At 51.0% G+C, this 24,861-nt stretch overlaps 1 protein-coding gene across 2 annotated transcripts in view; it reads left to right on the top strand.

Annotated features, from left to right (window-relative positions):
- TMEM108 (transmembrane protein 108) overlaps window positions 1–23,656 on the top strand; it is a 411,372-nt gene extending 387,716 nt beyond the window's left edge. For both annotated transcript variants that reach the window (XM_043474390.1, XM_043474391.1), the window contains exons 4-6: window positions 7,252–8,685; window positions 17,297–17,451; window positions 22,397–23,656. In XM_043474390.1, the coding sequence (XP_043330325.1) occupies window positions 7,252–8,685; window positions 17,297–17,451; window positions 22,397–22,519 (1,712 nt within the window). In that variant the 3' untranslated portion in view covers window positions 22,520–23,656. The remainder of the gene's footprint in view (window positions 1–7,251; window positions 8,686–17,296; window positions 17,452–22,396) is intronic.
- Window positions 23,657–24,861: the final 1,205 nt, after the last annotated feature.

The following is a 24,861-nucleotide window of genomic DNA, read 5'->3' as shown; positions in this document are numbered from 1 at the left end:
CCTCCCTCTCTACCCAATCCATCTGAGTCTTCCCAATGAACAGGCTTTTCCCTAGTTTGCAGTGAGCAGGGGCTACTCTCTAGTTGCGATGTGTGGGCTCAGTAATTATGGCTCCCAGGTTCTAGAGCATAGACTCAATAGTTGTAGCACAAAGGCGTAGCTGCATGTGGGATTTTCCTGGACCAGGGATCAAACCTGTGTCTCCTGCATTGGCAGGCAGATTCTTTACCACTGAGCCACCAGGAAAGCCCTGATTTTTATTTTAGATTCCACACATAAGTGAGATCATATGGTACTGATCTTTCTCTGTCTGACTTATTTCGGTTAGCATAATGCCCTCAAGGTCCATCCATGTTATTGCAAATAGCAGCATTTACTTCTTTTTGTGGCTGAGTAATCTTGTGTGTGTGTGTGTGTGTGTGTGTGTGTGTGTGTGTATAATACCACATTTCCTTTATCCATTCATGCATCAGTAGACACTTCGGTTGTTTCCATGTCTTGGTTATTGTACATAATCCTGCAGTGAGCTTGGAGGTGCAAATATCTCTTCAAGATAGTGATTTTTGTTTCCTTCAGATGTGTACTCAGAAGTGGAATTGCTAGATAATATATTAGTTCTATTTTAATATTTTGAGAAAACTCCATCCTATTTTCCATGTTGGCTATACCAGTTTACATCCCCACCAACAGTGCACAAAGATTGCCTTTTTTCCACATCCTCACAACACTTGTTATCTCTTATCCTTTTGATTATAGTCATTCTAATGGGTGTGAAGAGATATTTCATTTGTTTGTTTATTGTGATTTTGATTTGCATTTCTCTGATAATTAGTGATACTGAGTGCCTTTTCACGTACCTGTTGGCCATCTGAATGTTTTCCTTTGGAAAAATGTCTATTCAGACCCTCCAAGCATTTTTTTTATCAGATTATTTGGAGTTTTTTGCTAATTGAGTTGTATGAGTTCTTATATTTTGGATATTTAGGAGAGTTTCTTATTCTTCAGCAAAGATTTGTTGTGGCTAAGGTACTGGACTAGATATGGGGAAATATCATGGATGCAGACACAGTCTCTGCCCTCTGGCAGCTTAGAGTTCAGACAGTGTGCATTTAAAACAGGACACTGGGCATTTCCATTTAGAGAGATGAGGCCTGGATCAGGGGTAGGAATGGTGGTTACAGGCACACAGGAGGGGCTTCTAACAATGGCTTCAAGACCCAAGAGGAGTTCTAGTTGGAAAATGCTTGTCCCCAAATGAACCGAGTGATTAAGGCAGAGAAGCAAAAGCTGAAGATAAAAGGTGGTGTGGTTGCCAAGTGTTTCTGCTTGGGGGTAAATTTTTGTTTTTTAGGTATGGTCATCATAGCTCCTGCCTGTCTTCATAAAGCATAGGACATTTTCCCGGATTAAAACTTTCTCAGTACCTAGGGTCTCAAGCAGCCAGGATCAGAGAAACTGTGTTTAAATCCTGACACTGCTACATGATGGCCATTTTGACTTCAGCTGAATGACTTAACTGTTTATTACCATGGAGATGATTGGAATTCTCACATTTGTCATTCTTCCTTATTTCCTACTACCAGGAGAGGAGCTTGTGTGTGTGTGTACTCACATGTGAGTACACATGTTTTTTATAGAAAGCTGTGATCTGTCAGCTTCAGAGTTGCAGCATGAAGTGAATTCATGCTAGCTGGAGACCATAGGAGTGTCTGGGTCACCCAGGCCCACCTCCTGTTGTTTTCTTGCTTACATGTGTTCTAGAGATTGTACTCTGAGCAATAATTCTCAGTGGAGTCATGGATCTGATCAGTGCAACTGTTGAATCAGTGGTCGCCAGACATTTCTGGAACTCACCAGGTGATGGCCTCAGGTGTCTCTCAGAACTAAGCAGAACCCTCTGTGCTTTAAGTTCTGTGACCTGAAGCATGTCACCAGCAGGACTTGATAGGAGGGAACATTTGGAAAGTGGCTGCCTGAGAAGGGAGTAGCAGCAAAGATACATACCCTAAACTCCTTTTTGTCTTTATGAAAAAGAAAGATCTGCCTTTCATAAAGAAGCCCAAGGTCACAGGCATGAGTACCTCTTAAGAGCAGTCACCCAGCTCACCCTAAAGTCAGTGATGCACAGTTATTTCTGAGCATGGACAGAAACCATGCTCTTAGGAATGACAAGCTTTTTAATCTTTAAAACAAAAGGATTTTGTTTTTAAAAGAAGTCCAGAGGAGGGAGCACTAGAATACCAGGCCCACAGTGATGTGAAGAGAGCCCTGTGGGCTGGTGCATCATAGTATGTGGCCCAGAGTGAAGATTCCACTTCATTGAGCCTCAGCCTTCTCATCTGTCAGTGAAGGAGTTAGATACCAGGGAGCCCTAGCGCCCCTTCCAATTAAAAGACAATAGTCTTGAAATGAGAAGAGCCTGTTTCCTGGCAAGATGGTATGTTACTGCCCATGTAGAAAACAGACTTCATGATGGTCAAACTTGGTGTGCATGGATTCTCTTTTTTTGTTGTTGTTGAAACATCAGATGCAGAAGCTAAATTGCAAAATAAAGTTAACTAACTTGTTAAAAACCTAAATGTTAATGCAGAGCCCTGAAATGGAGCTAGAAGAAAACAAGCAAGAGGAAAGAAAGGTCAAAGAATCAGTAATAGAAAATCAACTCCCAAAAGATTTTGAACCATTGCTTTTGAATATGCAGAGTGGAATGGTGAGTGAACATGGTTGAGTGTGTGGACTCTGGGGCCAGGCTGCCAGGTTCAAATCACAGCTCACTGTCTCAGGCTGTGTGGAAGGAGGCAGCTTCCTGTGCCTCTCTGTGCTGCTTTTCATCAGCTGCAAAGGGGAGCTAATGATAGTACCTGCCTCATCAGGTTATTATGAAGATTAAATGTGTCAGGAACAGGCTCAGCCCTTCAAATGGCACGTGGCATGCAGGAAGCATTCAGCACAGATTAGTCATTTCTCTCTTCACCAATTCCCTCCTTGCATTTACCAGATGCAAATATCATGCCCAATATGGGCTGTTGGCAGCCAACCAAATAAACGGAAGGAGGAAGGCCTTTCCTTCCCTTGGGTCCTGGGATCACTGGGCACTGGAATTGCAGGGAGGAGGAGGCCTTCCTGCCACATCTGAGCACCCATCAATCTTTGGTTCCCACCCCCTACACTTGTCCTTATTCTGGCATCCTTTAAAAATCGGTTCTACATTTAAAACACATCAAGTAGGATTTTAGTTATAGTCTCGCCTACATATTTGGAATTAGAGCCTGCAAAGTCTATTATGCAAATCTATGCAAATTACATTCAAAGAGGCAGTAGCCCCAGATTGTGGGGAGGGGAGTAAGCAGGCCAGCACAAAGGGCCTGGAGTGGAAATTTGCATCTGTTAGGGGAGCCCTGGGTTGAAGGCCTTGAGCAGTAATTGTGATAGTGTAAGCCTTTGCATTCACTGCTTAACCTTTTGGGCCAAAGAGGAGAGGCGATTTCCATAGTGAGGATGACAGTGGATGTTGAAGGAGGCATTTGGGCATTGTGGTGGTGTAGCAGTTTTTTTTTTTTTTTTTTTTTTTTTAGTTGGAGGCTAGTTACTTTACAATATTGTAGTGGTTTTTATCATACATTGACATGAATCAGCCATGGATTTACATGTATTCCCCATCCCGATCCCCCCTCCCACCTCCCTCTCCACCCGATTCCTCTGGGTCTTCCCAGTGCACCAGCAGTTTTATGATACAAATGAAAAGTTACTTTGAAATGATGGCTGTAATCCACGCCATGTCGCAGCCAGCTGTGTTCTTGGACAAGTCACTTCACTCCTTCCGTTGCCCCTTCTGTGAAATGAGGGGACTGGACAAAGTTGCTTCCAGAGCCCTTCTCACTGTGACAGCGAAATGTCATCCTCTAGGTGAAATCCCTGTGCACCCATGATGGCAGTATCCATTCATTTTATCAAAGCTTTCCAGTCTGAAGAAAAAAGGGCCCTAACAGTCCTCCTAGAGAGAAAATACCTTCAGGGGATGCTGGCAACTAGAAAGAGCTGCAGCAAGGATGCACATGTTTACTTCCACTGAAAGTCTTGCAGGAAGAAGAACTCCAGTCAGTTATATACTTCCCACCTTGGAGGATTTTAGCCTCAGGGATGTTCTTGGTGGGAAAGTCAAGGGAATTTCTTTCCCTGAGTATTTTGAAGACCAGGGTGCATTAAGCCCTCTGCCTCTAGAAGCTGCAGAATTTCACCCTGGAGGCTGAGCTACCCATCTCCTACCTCTGGCCTGTCCCTGGGGTCCCTGGGGGCCTCTCTGAAAACTCTGGGCTGCCCGTGATGCTGCTGCTGGAAGGCAACAGTGTCCTTGTCCTTGGTCATGGGCCTCAGGTTGTATGGAGCACATCTGTGCTCCACCCTAGAGATCCTCTGGGCCCTTAATTTTAACCCCAGCTGTTGTGCCAGCCACCAGCCGGGTACAGGTGTGAGCAGCCAGCCCCTGTCCAGAGCCTCTCTGACTCAATCAGGTGGGCCTCATGGAGGAGCAAGGAGGTGGGTGAGCAGCACTGGTGGTGGGAAGGGGAGCTGCCGGTAAGAGGTGCTCAGCTCCTCAGAGACGCCCAGCAGATTTGAGTTGCACCCTGATCAGTTCATAACCTACCCTAGGATTGACTTTCCCTGTTTCACTCATCTCAGGCCCCCATGGCTGTCCCCTAGGGCCACTTTCCAAAATAAACTCCCTGCACACAAGTCCCAGTCTCCACTTCTCATTTTTCAGGAATCTCTAAGGTAAGACATGGGTATCAGTCTGTTGGGTCTGCCACACAAGGTACCACATGCTGGGGGGTTAAACCACAGAAAGTTATCACCTCACAGTTTTGGAGGCTGGAACCCCAAGATCTAGGTGCCAGCGGGGTTGGAGTACTCTGACTCCTTCCTTCTTGGCTTGCAGGCAGCTGGCCTCTCACTGTCTGTCTGTGTGCGGGCATTCTTTGCATCTGTGTCCCGGGCTCCTTTTCTTATAAGGACACCATTCAAATTGGGTTAGGACCTACCCCATCAGTTTCATTTTGCCTTAATCAGCTCTTCAAAGGCCCTAACACACAGTTCCATCCTGAGGTGCTAGGGCTAGGGTGTCAACATATGGCTTTGAGGGGAATGTGTTCAACACATATTGAACCAGGGTGCTGGTGACTCAACAGAGGCTTATTAGGGAATGTCCCTTAAAACCTCAGCAGTCACGACCACCAGCTCTAGAATAGATTGTCCCTGTGGGGCTACACTGCCAGAGAGGGGCTACAGTAACCCTGAGCACATAGTTCCTTCTGTAGCTGCAACTTCCTGTCCTCTTCTCCTGCCTCGTATGTGCTGGGTGACCAGGAACTCTATGCATTTTGTATATGCCTGGGTGTCACATACTTCTCTACTGAGGGGCTTTGAACACATTACTTAATCTCCCTCAGCCTCAATTTCCTGCCCCATCAGGTGGTTAAATCGAGGGTTAAATCAAGCATGAAAGACAGGGCCAGAGTGATGCTCAGTAGCCAGATTTTAGAATTGACCCAGATAAGGAGAAAACACTGTTGGTGTATGGGCTAAACTATGAATTAAAGTGTTGAGAAACTCTGTTGTTTAGGGAGAATTGTTGGTCCTGGAGATGTGAGTGCTATAGTCTCTACTCCATCTGCCGTCCCTCAGCCTCCCCCACCCACTAAGTCAGACACGCAGGATGTGGGAGCACTGACCCACTCCATCCCCTTCCCTAAGTGGAGGAGGCCTCAGTGGTGACCCTGAACCTTGCTTTAAAGCCATGTCAGGAGGTCTCCTCCCCGTCTCTGTTTCCAGAAACTCGCCAGAGCCCCTGTCTTCCCCTGTCTGCTCTGCTGACCACTCCAGGTTCCCCAGAATCACCAGCAGGGCCCCTGCTTTGACCGTTCATCCTGCTGGAATCTGTGGGGGAGGGAGGCCCCGAGAGGGTGACTGGTCAGAGGCCCATCTCTACCTGGGCTAGTCTGGGTGGCTGGCAGTGCTGGAGGGAGGGCAAGAGAGTGACTGAGCAGGGGGCTCCTGTGAATGGGGGAGGTCTCAGGTCACAATCGGACTTTAGAGGTCTGTCAAGCCCCCCTTGGTGGTAGGAAGCAGCTCTTCCTAGCCTGTGGGTTGTACAGAGTGGCCAGTCTTCACGTTTATAATCTGAATAGATCCTACATATCACATTGATCTGAGGTATGATTTTTAAAGATGGGCACATGCTGTTGTGATTAATAAAATCCACACATCTTTAGAAGAGTTTTTAAATGTATAGGCTTTTGTCCTTGTGCATTTTTCTCAGTGAACAAAAGCACACATACTAACCATCATGCAAAGTCCATAGTTTTCTGTCAATGCTCAGAAAGGCTCCTCCTACTCCGGAAGGCCAGGAACCACCAGTGGTTTTCCAGAGTTCAGCCTCATGAGCACATAGGACAAGCAGTTAACATAACAACCATACAACCAGCTGGTGTTTATGGACCGCACCTTCTCCTGCAGGCTGTGTGCTAAGTGTTTTATAGGGACCGGATCTGGTCACCCTCTGAATCCCGTCCCCTTCTGCCTGTTGGTCACCAATGACACCGAGATGTCTCTGCCTTGTTTTAGGATTGTTTGTGGATTTATATGACCTCACCCAGGCCCTGTTCATTTTTGTGTCTCCAGCGTCAAGGAGGGGGTAGAGCCCTTTGGTGGGTGGGCCTGAACAAGCAGAGATCTGTCGTTTGTACCTGTGTCTAGTTCATAAATGGAGGAGTCTGAAAGGGCGTGGGTGCTGGTCAGCTCTGCCCACCCAAGCCCTGCTCAATGACTCAGGGCAGCTCACACAGAGTTGCTGGCTTCCTTGTGGTCACACTTTGGACCGCTCCCTGGTTCAGAAGGCCAGCAGCCACTCAGGGGCCACAAGGCTTCCTCCACGCCCCTCCTCCAGCCTGTCTGAGCATCTGCCCTTGGGCAGAGGGTGGAGGCATTTCAGAGGCACTTGGGAATGGACGGGCCTAGCTGGTTTAGCTGTCTCTGGTTCCCCTGTGGTTGGCTTCTCTCTGGGAGGGGTGCTGGATGGAACCAACCTGATAGATAACCCCGGTCCCCATGGTCCTGTGTGCGGTGAGCGGGGACCTCAGGGATCCTCCCAGTGTTTCCCTTGAATTCCCGGGTGTTTCAGGTTCATGGGTAAGGAAGGCACAGGGCTGAGCTGCTCCCGGGCATTTCACCTCTGCTCTCTGTCTCCCTCTCAAGGCTTCCTCCTGACCGTGGCGCTGACTGAAGCACTGGTATTTGCTGCCCAGGAACCATCTCCCAGGGAATCTCTTCAAGTCTCCCCCTCAGGCACCACCCCAGGCACCATGGTGACAGCATCCCTCAGTTCTACCAGACACTCCTCCGTGGTGGCCACCCCTGCCTCTGTGGTGACACCAGCCCCTCATCCTGATGGACCCTCCTCACAGGCCACAGCTCCCATGGCAACGACAGCACCCCATCTAGATGGACACCCTCCTACAAACACCATCTCCACCATCGTGGCGACAGCATCCACCCCCCATTCTGAAGGCCCCCTGTCCACAGGGCCACTTCCTGCTGCCACGGCAACCACATCCCCCCATCCAGAGGGCCGCTCCCCGGGCGAGACTGTGCCCACCATCCTGCTGACAAAGCCAGGGGAAGCCACCAGCCATCCCCCCACAGCCCCTTCCAGGGCTACCACCCGCAGGCCCCCCAGGCCCCCAGGGTCTTCCCGAAAGGGAGCCGGCAGTCCACCACGCCCTGGCCCCGCGGCACCCAGTGGTCATGCTGGGAGGAAGGAAAGCCAGCGGGGAAGAAACCAGAGCTCCACACATCTGGGGCAGAAGCGTCCCCTGGGGAAAATCTTTCAGATTTACAAAGGCAACTTCACAGGGTCTGTGGAGCCTGACCCCTCCACCTCCACCCCGAGGAACCCACTCTGGGGTTACCCCTCCTCGCCACAGCCCCAGACAGTGGCCGCAACCTTGGCGCCCAGCAGGACCTCGTGGGTACCATCCACCACCCCCCTAGTGCCTGTGGAGGACAAGCCCAGCCTTAGCAGGGCAGACCAGGGGGGTGGTTCCACCTTCACCAGCCAAGGAGGGGAGCCAGATGCCACAGCAGCCTCAGGCACCCCTGCCAGCCAACAGCGTGCCCCAGTGCCTTCCCAGCGCCCCCACGGTGACCTGCAGGACGGCGCCAGCCACAGTGACTCCTGGCTTACTGTCACTCCCGGCACCAGCAGACCGCCAGCTACCAACTCTGGGGTCTTCGCAGCCACCACGGGGCCCATCCAGGCTGCCTTTGACGCCAGTGTCTCAGTCCCTTCCGAGGGGCTTCCTCAGGGAACATCCTCAGCCCCGCAGGCCCCAGCCCACCCAACAGGGGCTTCAGAAAGCATTGTTTCCCAAGCCGAGGAGAAAGCTGTGGCCACCCCCACACCCACCATGATGGGCAGGGTACCCAGTCCCCTCTCCACAGTGGTGTCCACAGCCACAGGAAACTTCCTCAACCGTCTGGTCCCCGCCGGGACCTGGAAGCCTGGAACAGCAGGGAATATTTCCCACGTGGCCGAAGGGAACAAACCCCAGCACAGAGCCACCATCTGCCTGAGCAAGATGGACATCGCCTGGGTGATCCTCGCCATCAGCGTACCCATCTCCTCCTGCTGTAAGTGCCTTACACGTTCCCTTCTCCCCTCACCCGCCACCACGGCAGCGTGCCCATCCCCACAATTCCTTTGCCCCACACTTGGGCAGTCCCCATCAAGTGGGCTGCAGAGTTCCCAGAACCCCAGGAGAGAAGGCAGCAGAACAAGAATCCCAGGTTATCCCACTCCTGGTCCCTAGCTCATCAGGCCATGGCTCAGATGCCCACTGATCATAAAGGCACAACTCCTCAGAGCTGGGAGTCAAGTCCAACTCTGCATTTTGCAGAAAGAAACACCAGGCTGGGGAGGGGACATGGTTTCCCCAGGACCCCAGAGCTCATGAGAGGCAGAGTTAGAACGTGAGCTCAGAGCACCCGTCTTCCAGCCCAGGGCTCATGTCATGACACTCCCCTGCCTGCGCTCTTCTTTAGCCACGTGACACCAATACCCCGCAAGGGGAGAGCTGGTGCTTCCAAACCGACAGCCTCCAAGTAGCAGAGCCCTTGGAGCCTTCCTCCCCACCTCTCTTCCATCGCCCTTACTGCTGCTCTTTTCTTCTCCTCCTGTCTTCCCCCAAGAAAGAAGAAAAGATGAAGTTTTGATTTTGCAGGAAGTTCTATTAGCCCTGACAAAAACAGTTCTTATAACTGAGGTTTACAAGTTACATGTGAATTTAGCTATTTTGTGGCTCCTTCCCATTTTGTTTGTCCATGAGTGGTGTGAAGTGGTGCTTTGTGGATCTTGTCATTGCCTTTGCCCCCACTGGATACATGGGGAAGGACTCCCCTAGACCACAACAATAGCGGGCCGCCAGCGCCCCCTTGCTGCCACCACCACCCCCACCATCACTCCTGTATTGAAAACTCCAGGGGCTTCTTCCTTCCTTTTGCAGTGCCGCGAAAGTGTTAAGTTGCTGTCATGTCTGACTCTTTGCAACCCCCTGGGCTGTAGCTCACCAGGCTCCTCTGTCCAAGGAATTCTCCAGGCAAGAGTACTGGAGTGGGTAGCCATTTCCTTTCTCCAGGGATCTTCCCAACCCAGGACTGAACCCAGGTCTCCTGCATTGCAGGCAGATTCTTTACTGTCTGAGCCACTGGGGAAGCCCTCTTCCTCCCTGACGTCTCCACAAAGAAACTGGTGCAATCACTCGGGACCCAGGGCTGCCTTCATGTCTCCCCCATGCACCTGATCTCAATTCTTAGAGTTCTTCTGATGGCCTCACAGGAATCCTTACTGTGCCTGCCCTCCCTCCAGCCCCACCACACACACAGACATCATCCAGGTGCCCCCTCAGTCCTTTCAGGGGTGAGAAACCCCTGTGCTCCCCACTTATCAGCCCCTTTCTCCTGTGACTGTTTCCAGCTCTCCTGGGGGCCTTGTAATTTCGCTGTTGTAAGTTACACTCTGGTTCTAACCTCTGTCCTCTGAAACCACACAAAACAAGTCCATCCACTAACCCTGAGGTACATGAAACCGCTCTCAAGGGCAGGCCTTTCTTTTCCAAGCTGTCGTCCCTGTCCCTTTGAGTCTCTTCACAGGGCCACCTGGCCCTGGTCCTGCCCCTAGCTACCCCCGCAGTGGCCTCAGTTCATGCCTGCTCCCAGAGGAAGCACGGCATTGCCCGTGCCCGGCTGAGGCAGAGGAGCGCGCGTGGCAGTTCCTCTGTTCAGACACTTCAGTCACATTCAGGCAACCTGCTCTGGCATCAGGTCCTCAGGTCACACCATGGGCTCAGCCTGATCTCAAGGGGAACGAAGCCCCAGAAACTTTCCCAGAAGAGGCTATGCAGCCAGGTCTCCCAGCCTGTCTTCATGTTATGGGTCAATCGAACATCAGCACAGGAGCTGTGTGCCTTTAACATCAACCTGATGTCTGCTTGGCATTGTATTCTGACAAAATCCTTTTTAATCTGGAGTCTGGATTCCTTCCAGGAGCTGCCTCTCCCAGCTCCCTGTCTCCTTCTAGTTGATAAGCAAAGCAAACTTTCCATGTTGGGGAGAATCCAGTCTGCTCAAGGACCCAGCACGGGAAAAGTGAAAATGTATACCGGTTGCATATTTTATTCTTTCCTTAAACAGAGTTATTGTCAGTCATGGGTACACACAGGTATTCTTAAAACTGTGATTGCCCACTTCTAAAACAGAAGAATGATAATGAGAAAATGTAGCACTATTAGCCAATAAATTATTAATAATGGTCATATTTGAGAAGTAATCTCATTAGAGACAGCTTTCTAATTTTCCATTCTTTCCATGTGTCTAGAGGCTCTAGTTTACAAAGGGAATTCCTACTATTTTTAATCATTCATCCTTAAAACAGACTAGCTAGAGCAATAAAATAAAAAGACAAAGCAGATGCACCATACCCGTAGGGAGTATGTCACCAAGTGAAGTGACTTGCCCAGGGTCCCAATCACACGTGAGTCAGCCCAGACCTGGTGGCAGGATCCATTTGACTCAACTGCATCTCCCAAGTGCTCACTGTGTGCCAAGCACTGTTTCAAGCACGAGGGACCCAGAAGTGTGTGACACAGCTTCCCCCACCCCTTTCCCGACCTGCACCCCCACAGGCCACACCCACCTGGGTTTGCAGGTCTAAAAAGATGTCTCCAGCCCTTCTGCTATATGTGAATTTGAAATTAGATCAAATTTTACTGCAAAGCAGAAAACCCATGGGCTGCCTAAACCATGCATAATAACATCAGCCAAGACAGAAGCGAGGACAAGCCTGGAGCTGCACCGTGAGAATGCTTCTGGCACTGGCAGGCGCCTTCAGCCGCTGGGCGAGAGCATATTACTTCAGAAAGGAAGATTACCCCTGGGACCCACAGCCCCCACTTCCTTTGGTGTCTGTCTTGCATTTCCACCATCCTCAGGCCAAGCCCTCACTCAGCAGGGTTCCAGCCTGGCTGCCTCCACATACACACAGCTCCCTGTCCTGTGGGACCATCGCTGACCCTGTGAAGGTCCTGATGAGAAGGGCATGGAGAAAGAAGATGCTTGTCCAGCCTTAAAACACTGTGCTGTTTGAAAGCTCATAGCCTGGCCAGGTCTAGGGGCCCCACAGTCAGACCTTCTCAGCAGCTACATTTATCCTAAAGCACACTCTCCAGCCCTCAAAGACGTTTCCTCTTTGGCTGGTTTGCCAGATATTTCAGGCAATCTGCATTGGTAGCAAAGTACATGCATAGATTTTCTCATCTGGTTTTTCTGAGTAGTCCGGGCCCTGGTCCTGCTTTTCTGGGGCTGCTGGGCAGGCCGGCAAGTCCCCAGTTTCTGGTGGAAGCAGAGGGTGACTGTAGCAAGTCTCAGGTCTGCTCGAGAGGGGCTGTCATCACTTGCACCTGCCCTTCAGATCATGAACCCTTTCTAGCAGCTGGAAGGATGTATGTTGTGCCAGGTCTGAGAAATGCTTTGTCTCCTGAGCCACACTGGAAACAGCCACACTCAGTTTCCGATGTGCTGAGAACTGAAACTGATTGGATCCAGGCCACATTTGGTCGGGGTCTGGGAGCTGAGTGGCTCCTGAGATGGTCTCTGCTGCCACCATCAGGACGCACAGCCCACCGCCTCCTGCTGGAAGCCTCTGGGTCTGGTGCTGAAGTGGTCCCTACCCTTGGCTGCCAGAGCTCTGGGTTTCCATCAGGAGGTCGGCTGTGTGGCTCTGTCAGTCTCTCTGGCCTGGCCTGCACATACCACATTCGTTGTCAAGAATGTCTTCATCCAGCCTCCCTGGAAGAGATGGGAGTTACATGGGGTGAAAGCAGGAAACGAGGCCAGTTACAGATATTTTTCATCACCAATCCAAGGGGAGCCATGCAAAGCAGAGCAACCTCTCACTGACCCAGGATTTGTAAGCATTCACATGCACATTACCCAGGACAGGCTGGCCTCCTTCCAGACGTACACAAATGTCACTGGGGCAGCAGAGAGAACACATCCTTGTGCCAGGTGTTCTGTGAATGTTACTCAAATCCGAATGTGTCTGTGTACCTTTGCTCACAGACCCCAGTGACTTTGTAGTTATTACATTTAAAAAAAGAAAGAAAGAAACCTGGATCAGAAATACTCTTTGCAGTCAAAAAGAATAGATTAGGACGGAAAGTAAGCGTGACCAGGTTTGTCTTCTCTTATGAACCAATTGAAGGAGGTGGGGCAGCCTTTGAACAAGGCGGGCTTACCCGGGAGTGTTCCCGAGGCTGGACTAGAGTGTCCTGGCCACACTCACAGCTCTTCCCTGTGCTTCCCAACCAGCGCCCCCTGCAGGAACCTTCTGGAGCTTCTTCAGGCACATCTCCATCCACCAGGGCAGAAAGTCAATGAGCCCCCAAATCTGCTTTCCCCAGGCCTGTGACCCGGTCCAGCCTGGCCTCCTTCCACACCCTGAGGCCTCCCTTGACCACCCCCAACCTCCAGAGTGAGGAAATGATTGTCCACAGATGGGCTGGCACCACTCAGAATAGCTTGAGAGGGAGCCTGCTGTAACAGGAAGCCTTGACTTGGGAACCAGGCGCACCTGGAAGTAAACCCAGCTCTCCCACTAGTCGCCCCTGGGACTTGGACAGGTTAACCCTTGGGCCACCGTTTTCTTACCTGCAAAAATAGAACTGATGTCCACTGTGTTAGTTCAAGGCCTTCAGGAGGCAGATACCAAAACAGAATTAGGCCTGCAAGAGATTTATTGGGGAAAGACCTGTGAAGTATTGATATAAAGGAAGAAGGAGGTGAAGGGCTGGGAAGGAAAGGGCTGGGATGGCCGTCCTGAGGAAGCTTCCTCGAGGTGAGGGGAGCCCTCAGACCATTAGAAGAGTTTCCTGTCCTGCGAACAGACCTGCTCCGTCAGTAATGGCTGGGAGCAGCCTCAGCACACCCACTGTGGTGGTCAAGGGGGCAGGGGCAGGAGCGGTCCCTTGGCTGTCCCCACGCAGCAGAGAGCTTCTCAGGCACTCTCGGGGCTGCAGCTGCTGCTCCAAAGCCTTGTCACGCACAGCAGATGCATCTGAGGCTCCATCACAGCATCTACCGTGGGGAGGTGCCCAGTGAGGACACGGTCAGAGGGTGACGATGCTCATCTCACTGTCAGGACTTGCCACACATTCTCCAACTGCCCATGGAGAGCACCCTCAGCAGGTGTTTTCAAAGCACCCTCCCTCAGGGTCCTGCAGGCTTCCGTTTCCATTTCCCATCATACAGCAGGTCCCAGCCCTGAAATGAGGCCCCTTCCAGAAACATCAGCACAGTACCCAGGCTCCATCTTCACGTCAGCGACCCTCCTCCTTCCTGTCGTCCCTCTGACAAGCTGCGGCTGATTCCCTGCTGATGTGCTGGAGAAGCTGGGAGAGCTTGCTTCACTCTCATTCCAGTTTCAAAACTAGAGGAAATAGGGATCCCACTGACCTCCTCAAGGGTCTTGGCAGCATTTTCCTTTGGAGAAACAGAGCAGTTGAAGCTTTTGGTGACATGGGAGAGGGCGCGGCTCACATCTGAGTCTGCAGAGTTGTGTGGTTTAGAAGTTTAGGCAACTTCAGTTGCCTCTGCTGTGAATGGCAGGAGTGCCAGCACCTTCCTCAGGCAGCCGTTTTGTGAGTTAAATCAGACTGGAGAGCACCTGGGAATAAAATAGAGACGCCACAAATTTGATTGAACTTTTCTTTCGGAGATGAAAGTTCAGACCCCCAAATAATGGAAGTACTAACCTAACCCTTGGCCTTGAACCACGCAACAGTCATGCAGCCCCATTTTTCCTGCAGGGTCTCCCTTTAAGGATGATGTGAGAACAAGAAGGAAACTCATATTAGTGAAGCACCTATTGTGTGTCAGGCCATGCTCTCAGCATTTGGCATTCATGATCCTTACAACCCTGCCGAGTCTATAGTGATCAGCATGATGAAGTGACGCCTAGTGTAATACACAGCCGAGTCAGACTTGAACTCAGGTCTTTTGGACTCTAAGCCATGCTTACAGGAAGTGTAGCCAGGCTGGCTTCTGGTGTGTAAGTGAAATGGTGTTTGAGAAGCACCAAGAATTCCCTGATAGACGTGTAATCAGGCTGGCAGCGCTAACAACATGGGAGGAGGAGAAAATGAGGAACAGAACTCCCCATTCCAACCCCCAGCCCTTCCCGCAGGGCAGGATCCTGGTTGTGTGTCCTAACCAGGCCCAGGCCCTGGAGCAGGGGCAGTGTGGGCTCAGAGGGCACTGGCCTGGCATCCAGAGGACCTGGATTCTGCAACCTGCACACACCTAGGTTAGTGGACGGGGGTGGAGTGGGGTGGGTGGGAGTGGTTCATGCAGCCTAGCCCTCACCCTATGGCTTGGGTTTCCCGGACTTGAATTCCCCTGGGCTGCTTCACCATTCCAGTCCCAGGAGCAGGGTGAAAAGTAATAGTGACAATGAGGAATAAAAATTCCAGAAAAGAGGGGAAGGGACCAGGGCCTTGCCCCAGCCTTGCCACTTGCTGTGACCTGTGGCAAGCTGGGTTCCACGTCAGAGTCTTCTCCTCTATAGAACAGGTAGGTGTGCCCTAAATTAGCAGATTTTCAGGCTGACTCTGCAGCCTCTCTCCTCACCCCTTCTTCCTTCAACCAGTTGAAGAGACGGCTCTTTGGAAGTAAGGGAGGAAACCCACAAAGCTTGAAAGAATCTCTACCAGCAGATCTAAAAATGTCTTTGAGCTCAAGTATTCAGAAATTGGCTTTCTATTTTTAAAACTTTTTTGAGAAGACCTGGAAGAATGGTAAGAAAAGTAGAAGACTTTTTGATCAAAGCAGATTGGATGGAATGGAAACTTGCCCAATCTCTTGATCTTGCCTGGAAGCTTTCTCAGACAGAGATGCCAGCAAGGCCAGCAGCTGGAAAGAGCTACAGAATTCCTCAGTCAGCCTGCAAGGCTCTGGGCTCTGGGCCCTGAGGTCTCAGCCTGTGTGGATGCCAACTTTTGCAGTTCCCCCACACCCTGGCATGCCTAGGCCCCCAAAACCACCAAGCCTTCTGGCCGCTGTGGGCAGAGACAGGCCTCCACTGCCCCCTGGTGGCCACTGCCACTATGGACGGCTCAGCCTGCCCATCACCCGCCAGCACAGATGATGGGCACCCCCAGGATGTTGACTGCAACCGTGCCTACCCCTGATCCAGAGTTTCAGCCACCCCATGGGCTCTGGGGATGGCTAGCCTGGGCAGGAGGTGCCCAGTCTTCATTGACTGGCTTCTGCCCAAGACGGCTCCTGTCTCCCTGGGGCACTGCATCTCCTGTTGCCCTCTAAGACCCTGGACAGGCCACCCCAGCGCTCCAACCTTGGAAGCCTTTCCTGTCAGCATGTCCAGGCCACTCTGTTCACTCTGTTCAGCGGCAGCCTCCAAACACGCTCCTTCCTCCCGTGCCCCCGAGGGTCCGAGACTGAACAAGCAGGGCGGCACGTCGAGCTGTGTGGAGGCGGGATCAGACCTCTGTGTGCAGCGAGGCTTCCATGTCAGCATCTGGCCTGTCTTTGTGAGGCAGAATCATGGGTGGTTGAGAGCATGGACTTTGGAGCCATGGATTTGCTCTTGGAGCAAGTCACTTCACCTCTCTAAGTCTCCATTTTCCTGTCTGTAAAATAGGGACCCTCGTAGTACCGACCTCATGGAGTTACATGGAGGATTAAATGAATTCATGTTTCTAGAGTGCTGGAGCCCTACATACATATGCTTTAGGACTGTTAGCAGCTGTTTGTTTCTGATGATGGTGGTGGTAATGAGACCGGAGCAATCGTTTTATCAGGGCCCAAGACCTCTGCCTAGAGATTTTGCTCTGAGCCTCTGCCCTCTGTGGAAATCAAGGCCCATTTGTAAAGTTCCCTGGGCTCTGCTCATCTCTACGCCACACTCCCGCTTCGGGAACACACCTCCTCAGTCCTGAGGTGCAGCTTGGCACATACGTGTCATTTCCTTGCAGCTGAGCTCTGGGGAGCCCTCCCAGTGAGAGGGCAAGGCCTTTCCTTGGAGAGAACTCCCTGGCGCTGCAACATGCCCAGGTATCCGAAATTCCATGCAAACCTCCTGCCCCTGGGCCTCACCTCCCACCTCACTCGCTCCCACACCAACCACACTCCAGCCATGCTGCTGTTTCCTCACATGCATGCAGCCTGTCCCCACCTCAGGACCCCTGAGCATGTCCACTTGCTCCCTCCACTTGGACACTCTGCCCCTGTTCCACCCATGGCCAGCTCCTCCCCCACCTGCCAGTCTCAGCCGTAAGGTCACTGCTCAGGGAAGCTTTTCACGATGGAACCCCTCCCGCAGCTCCCCTTGGCTGTCTCCCTCACTTCCCCGTGTTTCCTTTTCTCCGAACAGTTATCTTCCTATACTGTCTAACCTTCGTGCACCCTCCATACACAAGCTAGGAGGAAAGCCTATGAGAGTAGGGCGGTCCTGTCTTTTTCTTCTCTCCCCCGTCCCCAGCACCTGGCACAAAGCAGGCGCTCCACGTTTATAGATATTTGTTGAGCTAATGAACAAGCGAATCAATGAGCGGGGCACGTGGCTGGATGTGTGACTGTCACGGCCCCACCTGGAGGCTGGCCTCCCTCCCTCCGCGATGCTGGCCCGGCTCGCCGCCCCTCCCTCTCGCTAACCGGGACTCTCTCTCTGCAGCGGTCCTGCTGACCGTGTGCTGCCTGCGGAGGAAGAAGAAGCCGGCCAACCCCGAGAACAGTCTGAGCTACTGGAACAACGCCATCACCATGGACTACTTCAGCAAGCATGCCGTGGAGCTTCCCAGGGAAATCCAGTCCCTGGAAACCTCTGAGGTAACGAGCCCCAAACCAAGGGCTGCCCCAGGGAGGACTGCCACTCGGGGAGGAGCACCCACTCGCCTCTCCAGCCTCCTCCTGGCGGCAGGAACCTGCAAGGTCCTGAGCCGCGGGGCCCCGCCCCAGCCCTGTCAAACGGGCATCTGCTTGGCGGGGAATGGTTCTTGGGACTTTGGGTTTCTGGGAACAGGCCAACAACTGTTTATTGAGGACAGTTTGGTGGCAGGCGTTCAGGGAACTGTGAAGTTGGGAGCTTGCTCCCAAGGGGTCCAGGCTCTGAGATGTGGTTAAGGTACTGGACCTTGGCATCATTCAGATAATACCGGGAGAGTAGTATATGAGGGGGATATGGGGAGAGTTAGAGGGCTGTGAAACCTATGGAGGAGAGCCTCATAGAGCAAGTGCTGGCAGGGTGAGTACGTGCAGGAAACCCCAGCACGGCCAATGAGGGAGCTGGGCTTTGAACCCGGTGTTCTGACTACAGAGACCACTGCTCTTTCCACTCTCACAGAAGGGTGGGGCAGGGACCAGGGTGCCCCAGGAGAGGTAGATGGATTAGGCACGGCCTTGGGTGAAGTTGGATGGAGTTTGTGCATTAGTCTCGGACAGCCGAGAGTCTGAAAGTTAAGCTTTTTGTGACCTAGTTGTAGAAAGACTGTGCTGATGGTCATCATCAGTGAATGAATAAGTAGGAAAGGAAGGATGGTTTAGTGGATGGCTGAATGGATGAGAAGACAGAAAGACAGATGAGAAATCAATAAGGGATGCAGTTGAGATGGCCCGGGAGAAGGGTGGTGGACAGCTAAGTAAAGATGGAGGTGGGGCTGAGCCTGCTTCTGGTGGAACAGTCCCCTCCCCTCCTGCAGACCCATCCCCCCAGCATCCAGGTGAGCTTTTAGAGACATGCCTGTGATCACATCACACCTGTGCTCAAAACTCTTCCATAGCTTCCCATTGCTGGTAAGTTGAAGTTCAAAGTCTTTTCAGGGCCTGTGAGGTGAACCTGTCCCCACCCAACCCTCCAGCCTCATGTCATGCCCTTTCCCTCATCTGCGAAGGTCAGATGACATTGGATTTCTTTTCACTTCACTGTGGCACCAAGTTATATCCCACTCCAGGGCTGTGCAGAAGCTCTTTCCTCCCCTGGTGTGTCTCCTGGTGTGTCTCCTGTCCCTCCTGGGCATCCCCCTCACTGTCCACTCAGTGACTCCTACCCACCACTCAGGGTGCAGTCCAACCGTCACCTCTTCAGGGAAGCCTCCCCTGACTGCCGAGCTGGGTGCCTTCTCCTATCATCAAGTCTTGGCTCCTGTGCTTTTCCACTGTGGCACGTACCGGCGTTGTGATTACACAGCCACTGGTCTGATATGGCAATTTTGAATCTCTCTCCCCCACTAGAATAGCCAGTTGCCCCCACACTGCTAACCCCGAGGGGCAGTTCTCAAGCACTGACTTTACTCCGCCTACCAGCAGTATTGGCACGTTCAGTCATCTCCTCCTTAAAACATTTCTTCACTGTTCCCTCCCACTCCCAGCAGCTCCTGCTTAATCTCCATCATGGTCCCCTGTCCTTTCTCCAAGCTCCAGTCACAGGAGGGCCCAGGCTGAGCGCTCCCATTGCTTCTCTTCTCTATGAGAGAGTTCCATGACTTTAAGTCCCATTTCTCACCATGACTACCAAGTTCTGCTCTAGCCTGGCCATCTCCCCTGGGCTCCAGACCCATGTGCCCAGCTACCAATGCACACATTTAATTGGCATCTCAGAGTGAACAGCCCGAGACTGATCTCTCAGTGTTTCCCCGCCACCTCAACACCCAGAAGCCCCCTGGTGTCTCTCATGATTAGATGGCACTGCTGGCCACCTTCTCCTCTGCACACCCCACATCCCATCCGTCAACAGTCCCTAGTCCGTTGGCTTTCCTCCACATGAGCAGGTCTCACTACCAGCACTGTGGCCACCCCCCACCCCAACGACACCCGCCCGGGCTGCCATCATCCCTGGAACCCTGGATTGTTGCCACCGCTCTGCAAACAACTCTCCCAGCCGCTGTCTGCCCCCACCCCCAATCCCCACTCACAGTCTGTCCTCCACCCAGCAGCCAGACCAGCTTTTCAAGGGAGGACCTCATGTCAGTCACGACTTCCAAGCCTCACAGGACTCCTCCTCACACTCTGGACAAAGTCCAGATTCCTCCTAGTGGGTTTTTTCTCAGGCTGGCCCTGCCTACCTCCTCCCCTCTCTGCCAGGCCCCCCAGGAGTACAGGTCTCAGTCCCTAGAGTAAGCTCGCCCTGGCACCTGTCTGAAATGCTCTTCTCCCAGCTGCCTCCATCTCTCACTTCCTCCAAGCCTCTGCTGCCGTGCCACCTCCTCAGAGAGGCCTTCCCTGACTGCTCGACACAGGTTACAATCCCACCTTCCCCCCACCCACGATGCTCTGTCCCCACCCTGCTTCGTGTTTGTTCAGAACTTCTCCCCACCCGGCACTATACCCTGCTCTCTGTGTTGACTGCTGAGTAGACATCTCACCTACTAGAACCCATGCTGCTCCAGGGCAGGAGGCTTCCTCACACCCCATGCCAGCTCCTAGAACAGTGCTGAGCACTTGGTAGGTACTCAGTAAACGGTCATCACGTGAGTGAACGCTGCTCACAATCTACCCATCATCCACCCCAAAGCCTGACACACAGTGGACGCTCAGTAAAAAAAAAAAAAAAAAAAAATTAGCTGAAGGACAGGGGGACAGGCCTTACAATGGCATTGATCTTTAGTGTGGCCAGGGTACAATTTGGTGGCAGGACTGTTCCTGAAAACTGTCACAGTGAGTAAAAAAATACAGGTAACTTGGCCCAAGGGCTGGCCCACTTTGAGTGTGGGCTCTGTACCCCTGGACCCTAGACTGCTTACAAATTGGTAAATGAAAACCAAAAGCCAGAGGACAGTGCTGGTGAGCACAACACCCACAGCCCCAGGCCACCAGGGGGCACAGGCCAGAGGTCCTGCTAGGAGCCAGGGTCAGGGGGCTGCAGCAGCGCCAAGCTTGGCTGGCTTCAGAGTGGGTTTCTCACCCTCTCCCCGTCGGCCTGCTCCCCTTGTTCCGCTGTATTCCCAGTAACAGCAGCTGTCCCCTGTCCCCTGGACACAGAGGCCCTGCCCACCCACACAGCCACCGCAGTCATAGGGCCATGAGCTCACTGCCAGGCTGCCAGCTTTGGAGGCTGCCAAGTGCTTCGCCTAAGCAAGTTTCCCTGGCATCCCGCTCCCCTGCTGGGCTGATGAAAACAGCAAAACAGAATTGTGTGGGCAGAACTGTGGTGCCCAGAAGCATTTGGAAACTTTTTCATGCTTTCTCTTCTTTTTCCCTCCCCTCCTTCCTTTTTGTTTTTCCTTCCTGTTTTAGTTATTTTCTACATAACTTTCTCTTTTTTTTTACACAGAATAACTTCCCCCACGTGGTTTGCCCTTAAACTCTTGTGAGAACTGTAAAACCACAGCATATCTCAGGCTCCAAACTCCCCATCAGCTTAACCCCAAAGCCCAGCGGAGAAAAAGGATTTCTGTCCCCTCACTGACACGCCGCCCTGGTCTCCTCTCTTAGACAGCTGACCCCACGTCCACCCCTAAGATAAGTGAAGGAAAGTCTTGTCTTCTGAAAACATTTTACAACAAATGGCCTTTCTTCCTTTCTCTCCTTATTTTACCCATAAATAATATGTGCTCATCAAAAATCGCAAGCTTTTTATTTATTTTGGGGGGAGTATAGTGCAGTGAAAACAAAAACAAAAAAGTTTGCATGTTTTGTTTAAAAATAAATTTCAGAGTATTAATCATGACATCTTAAATTGAAGCCATATCTAAGCTGGTCTGGCCTAAACCAGTTACACCCAAGTCTGCCACTGAGTCTTTGCCCTACAATAGCCTGCAGGCTCTGAGGCTTCCGTTATGTAGAACTGGAACAAACTGTGGCTTTTTTTGCTCTATGTCAACACCTGGGCTGGAGTCTGAGAACTGCTATTGCATAGCCCCCATGTGCCTCCATGGCTGAGGCCAAGTCATTCAGATGACCTGAGCGGGTTGTCTGTTTCCAGGCTTTCCCACTCCTGGGGCTGTGTAGATGGACAGAATTTTTCACTCACCTATTGTGCAGTCACACACAGAAATTCAGATCCATTCAGCTCAGCACATCCAGTGCTATAAGAAACAGGCACAGCATTCCGACCAGGCTCTGGGAGGACTCGGGAGGGTGGAATGAGCTCTGTAGGTTCTGGCAGGTGGGTCTCAGGAGAAGAAAGAGGAGAGCAAGCGTTGGGTGTGTTCAGGAAAGAAAGTGGTGAGGCCTCCTGGAGGTCTGTGGGGAAAAGGTGGAAGGAGAGTCCGGGGCCCACGTGGGCCAGGTTTTGCCCACTAGGGCAGCAAGCTGTACACCATGTGTCATGCGTGGAGAGCAACGCCACCTCTTGCAGCCTAAAGTGGAGATGATTCAGGAAGCAGGAACTCTTCTTTGGAAGCTGCTATAAGGATCTGAAAAAAGAGCAGACAGATCTCTGAACCCCAGCATCAGCAGTGAGGATGATGACAAGTGGTTAAGAGGAAGGGTAAGACAGGTAAAGGGGATTAAGAGGAACAAACCTCCAGTTATATAATAAGTAATAAGCCTCATGGATGTAACGGTACAGCATAAGGGATATGGTCGATAATATTGTAATAACTTTGAGGGCACATGGTTACTAGGCTTATCATGGTGACCATTTCATAATATGTGTAAATGTCAAATCACTATGTAGTACACTGGAAACTCATGTAACTTTGTATCTATATTTCAATGACTTTTTTCATGTTTACCAAGCACTCCCAAGTGGAAGTAAATGTTCCGGTGGGTATGTGACAATGGCCACCTGATGAGCCCTCCCCAGCTCACCCTGTCTCCTCCCTCTGGCCTCCAGGACCAGCTGTCAGAGCCCCGCTCCCCGGCCAATGGCGACTACAGAGACACCGGGATGGTCCTCGTTAACCCCTTCTGCCAAGAAACGCTCTTTGTGGGAAATGATCAAGTATCGGAGATCTAACTGCAGCAGCCCTCGCTTTACCGGTCCCTACCTTTCATCTCTAACTTATCAATATACAAATATATATTATAAATATAATCTTTGTGTAACCCTGACTTGATGAGAAACATTTTCAGCAGCTTTTTTTTCCTAAGAATTGTCAACATCTTTTTTATAAGTGTGGTTTAAAAAAAAAAAAAAATCTTGGCGGAACAATCCATGGCCTTTATAAAATAAAGGTATTTCTAAGCAAAGCAGTTGCATTGATTGCTTCTCTTAATAACTGTCCTTGTACGTGGGGGTCCCAGCAGCCCCAGGCAGGTGAGAGAAGAGACTGGCCTGTATAAGCGGATATTAAAATGGCCAAGTGCAGGCCCTCGGAGGCTTCTTACAGCTCTAGTTCCTCTGGATTCAATGTGAAGGACCCCATGTCCGTCCCCTCATCCGCACTTCAGTGACGGGAACTGGGCACCTAGAAGGACGCTGGCGGACAAGGAAGAGGGAGCCCTGGGCCCTGTGACGGCACCCCTCGCTGTCGAGGGTAATTCCATCCGAGGTGTGGACAAAGGCTGGAGTGTGGAGGCGGAAGAGGACCTCAGTGTCCTCAGGCCACGCCCCTGACATCCCCCGCAGGGAGCCCCACTGTGCTAACAACAGGACTACTTTCCCCTCCGCCAGCAGGAGGCTCCCCTCCAAGTGTATCCCCACATTCTCTCACCACCCGCAAATGCATTAGACACAGTGCCTTTCTCTGGAGACGGTTTGGATGTGGATCCCAGCCCCGGAGCTTTGAAATGCTTGCCCTTCCTCAAGGATCCAGTGTTTGGGGGTTCACCTTTGTTTTCTCAAAAGACAATCGCATCACACCCCTGAGGAACGTGTTTGTGGATGAAGCCTTGGAGTGTGGAGCTGTAGTTTTCTAAACCTTCCTCCCAGGATCTTAAAATAACAAGATTGCCAAGGCGGATCTCTCAGAAGACATCACTGTATCTGTGCTGGGCGCTGCAGACCTGCCTGGGGGTCACCAGGGGTCTTCACCTCTCGCTGGTCTCTCCCTGGGTGGTCTCCCGCTGCCCCACCCCCACCCCTGGGTCCACAAACCAACAAGGCTCAGACCCCCGGAGACAGGAGAAGGGCTTCCAGAGATGGCTGCTTATCCATTTTTTCCCCTAATATATAGTGGCTGATAGAGAAGATAACTGCTTTGACACTTCCTTTCTCTAAATGAAAGATAGTTTGATAGTATATTTTGATTATAGATGTTCTTATAGTCAGATTGGGACCTGAACTTGAATGTTGAGTCATATGTTCGTGTTATTGCTGTGGTCTTTTTATCACAACTTTTTCCTTTCCTACATCTTCCTTTTGAAAAAATGGCCTTTAAACTTGTGTGTTCTTAATGTCATATGAATGTACTTAACATGAGTTTGGTGATTGTCTCTCTTCAAAGACTCTTCAACCCACAAGGAAGCAGGTTACATGTTGCTCTGAGACTCATTTCCCAGTTCATTGCTGTCTGATCTTTCAACCTTATCATATATTTCTGTCAGTGATTGCATTTAAAATATCAATGTGTGTGTATATAGAGAAAGAAATCTGTTTGTAAAGTAGAATTTATATATAATATATGTAATCAGAGATACATATGTTATATATACATATGTGGGATGTATGACTTATTTTTCCTTATACACAGAATTCAGCTATCATGTATATATAAATAAACTTATTTTATTAGCCAGAGGATTAAGTTGCTAATACATTTTGCCTTCTTTTCATTTTTAGATAACTTTTAAGCCTTCCTTAAGTACCAACCCCATGTGTCCATCTGTATTTTTTAATCTATTTTAACAGTAAGTTGGATTTTTATTAGTGTGATGAGCTAATAGCCATTTATCATTTGATAAATTATTTAGGACATGCTTGGGATTTCTCCCCCAAAAGTCTTTTGTCTGTGGGTCTTTGGAGATATTGGCGTCAAGATACGTCCTCCTCATCCACCCCTCCCTGGACTCTGCACCGTATTGTAAATATCTTCAGTCAGAGAAATCTGAAGTTACCCTGACCACAGAGTGTCACCATTTCATAGAGTAACAGTGCCTAAACGTGGCACCCTTGCAAACAATTTTTGTGGCTTAAGCCCTCCATTCATTCTTGAATGATCCATCCTGGAATTCCTGCAGCTCCTGGGGCCCATTAGCATCACCTATTTTAGGAGGATGTCATTATAAGGCAGACTAGTGGGAACCATGGGCCTTCAGGGTATGCCAAGAAAGGGTGCTTTCTGTTCACAGCAAGAAAGCCTCGTCTAAATAAACAAGAGGCACTGCCAGCCTTTACTTGATCTAATTGGTTACTTAACC

Source organism: Cervus canadensis, chromosome 7, assembly GCF_019320065.1.
Source record: "Cervus canadensis isolate Bull #8, Minnesota chromosome 7, ASM1932006v1, whole genome shotgun sequence".
Classification (NCBI taxonomy): Eukaryota; Metazoa; Chordata; class Mammalia; order Artiodactyla; family Cervidae; genus Cervus; species Cervus canadensis.
Note: the sequence above shows the minus strand (reverse complement) of the source record. Positions and strands in the feature narration are given on the sequence as shown.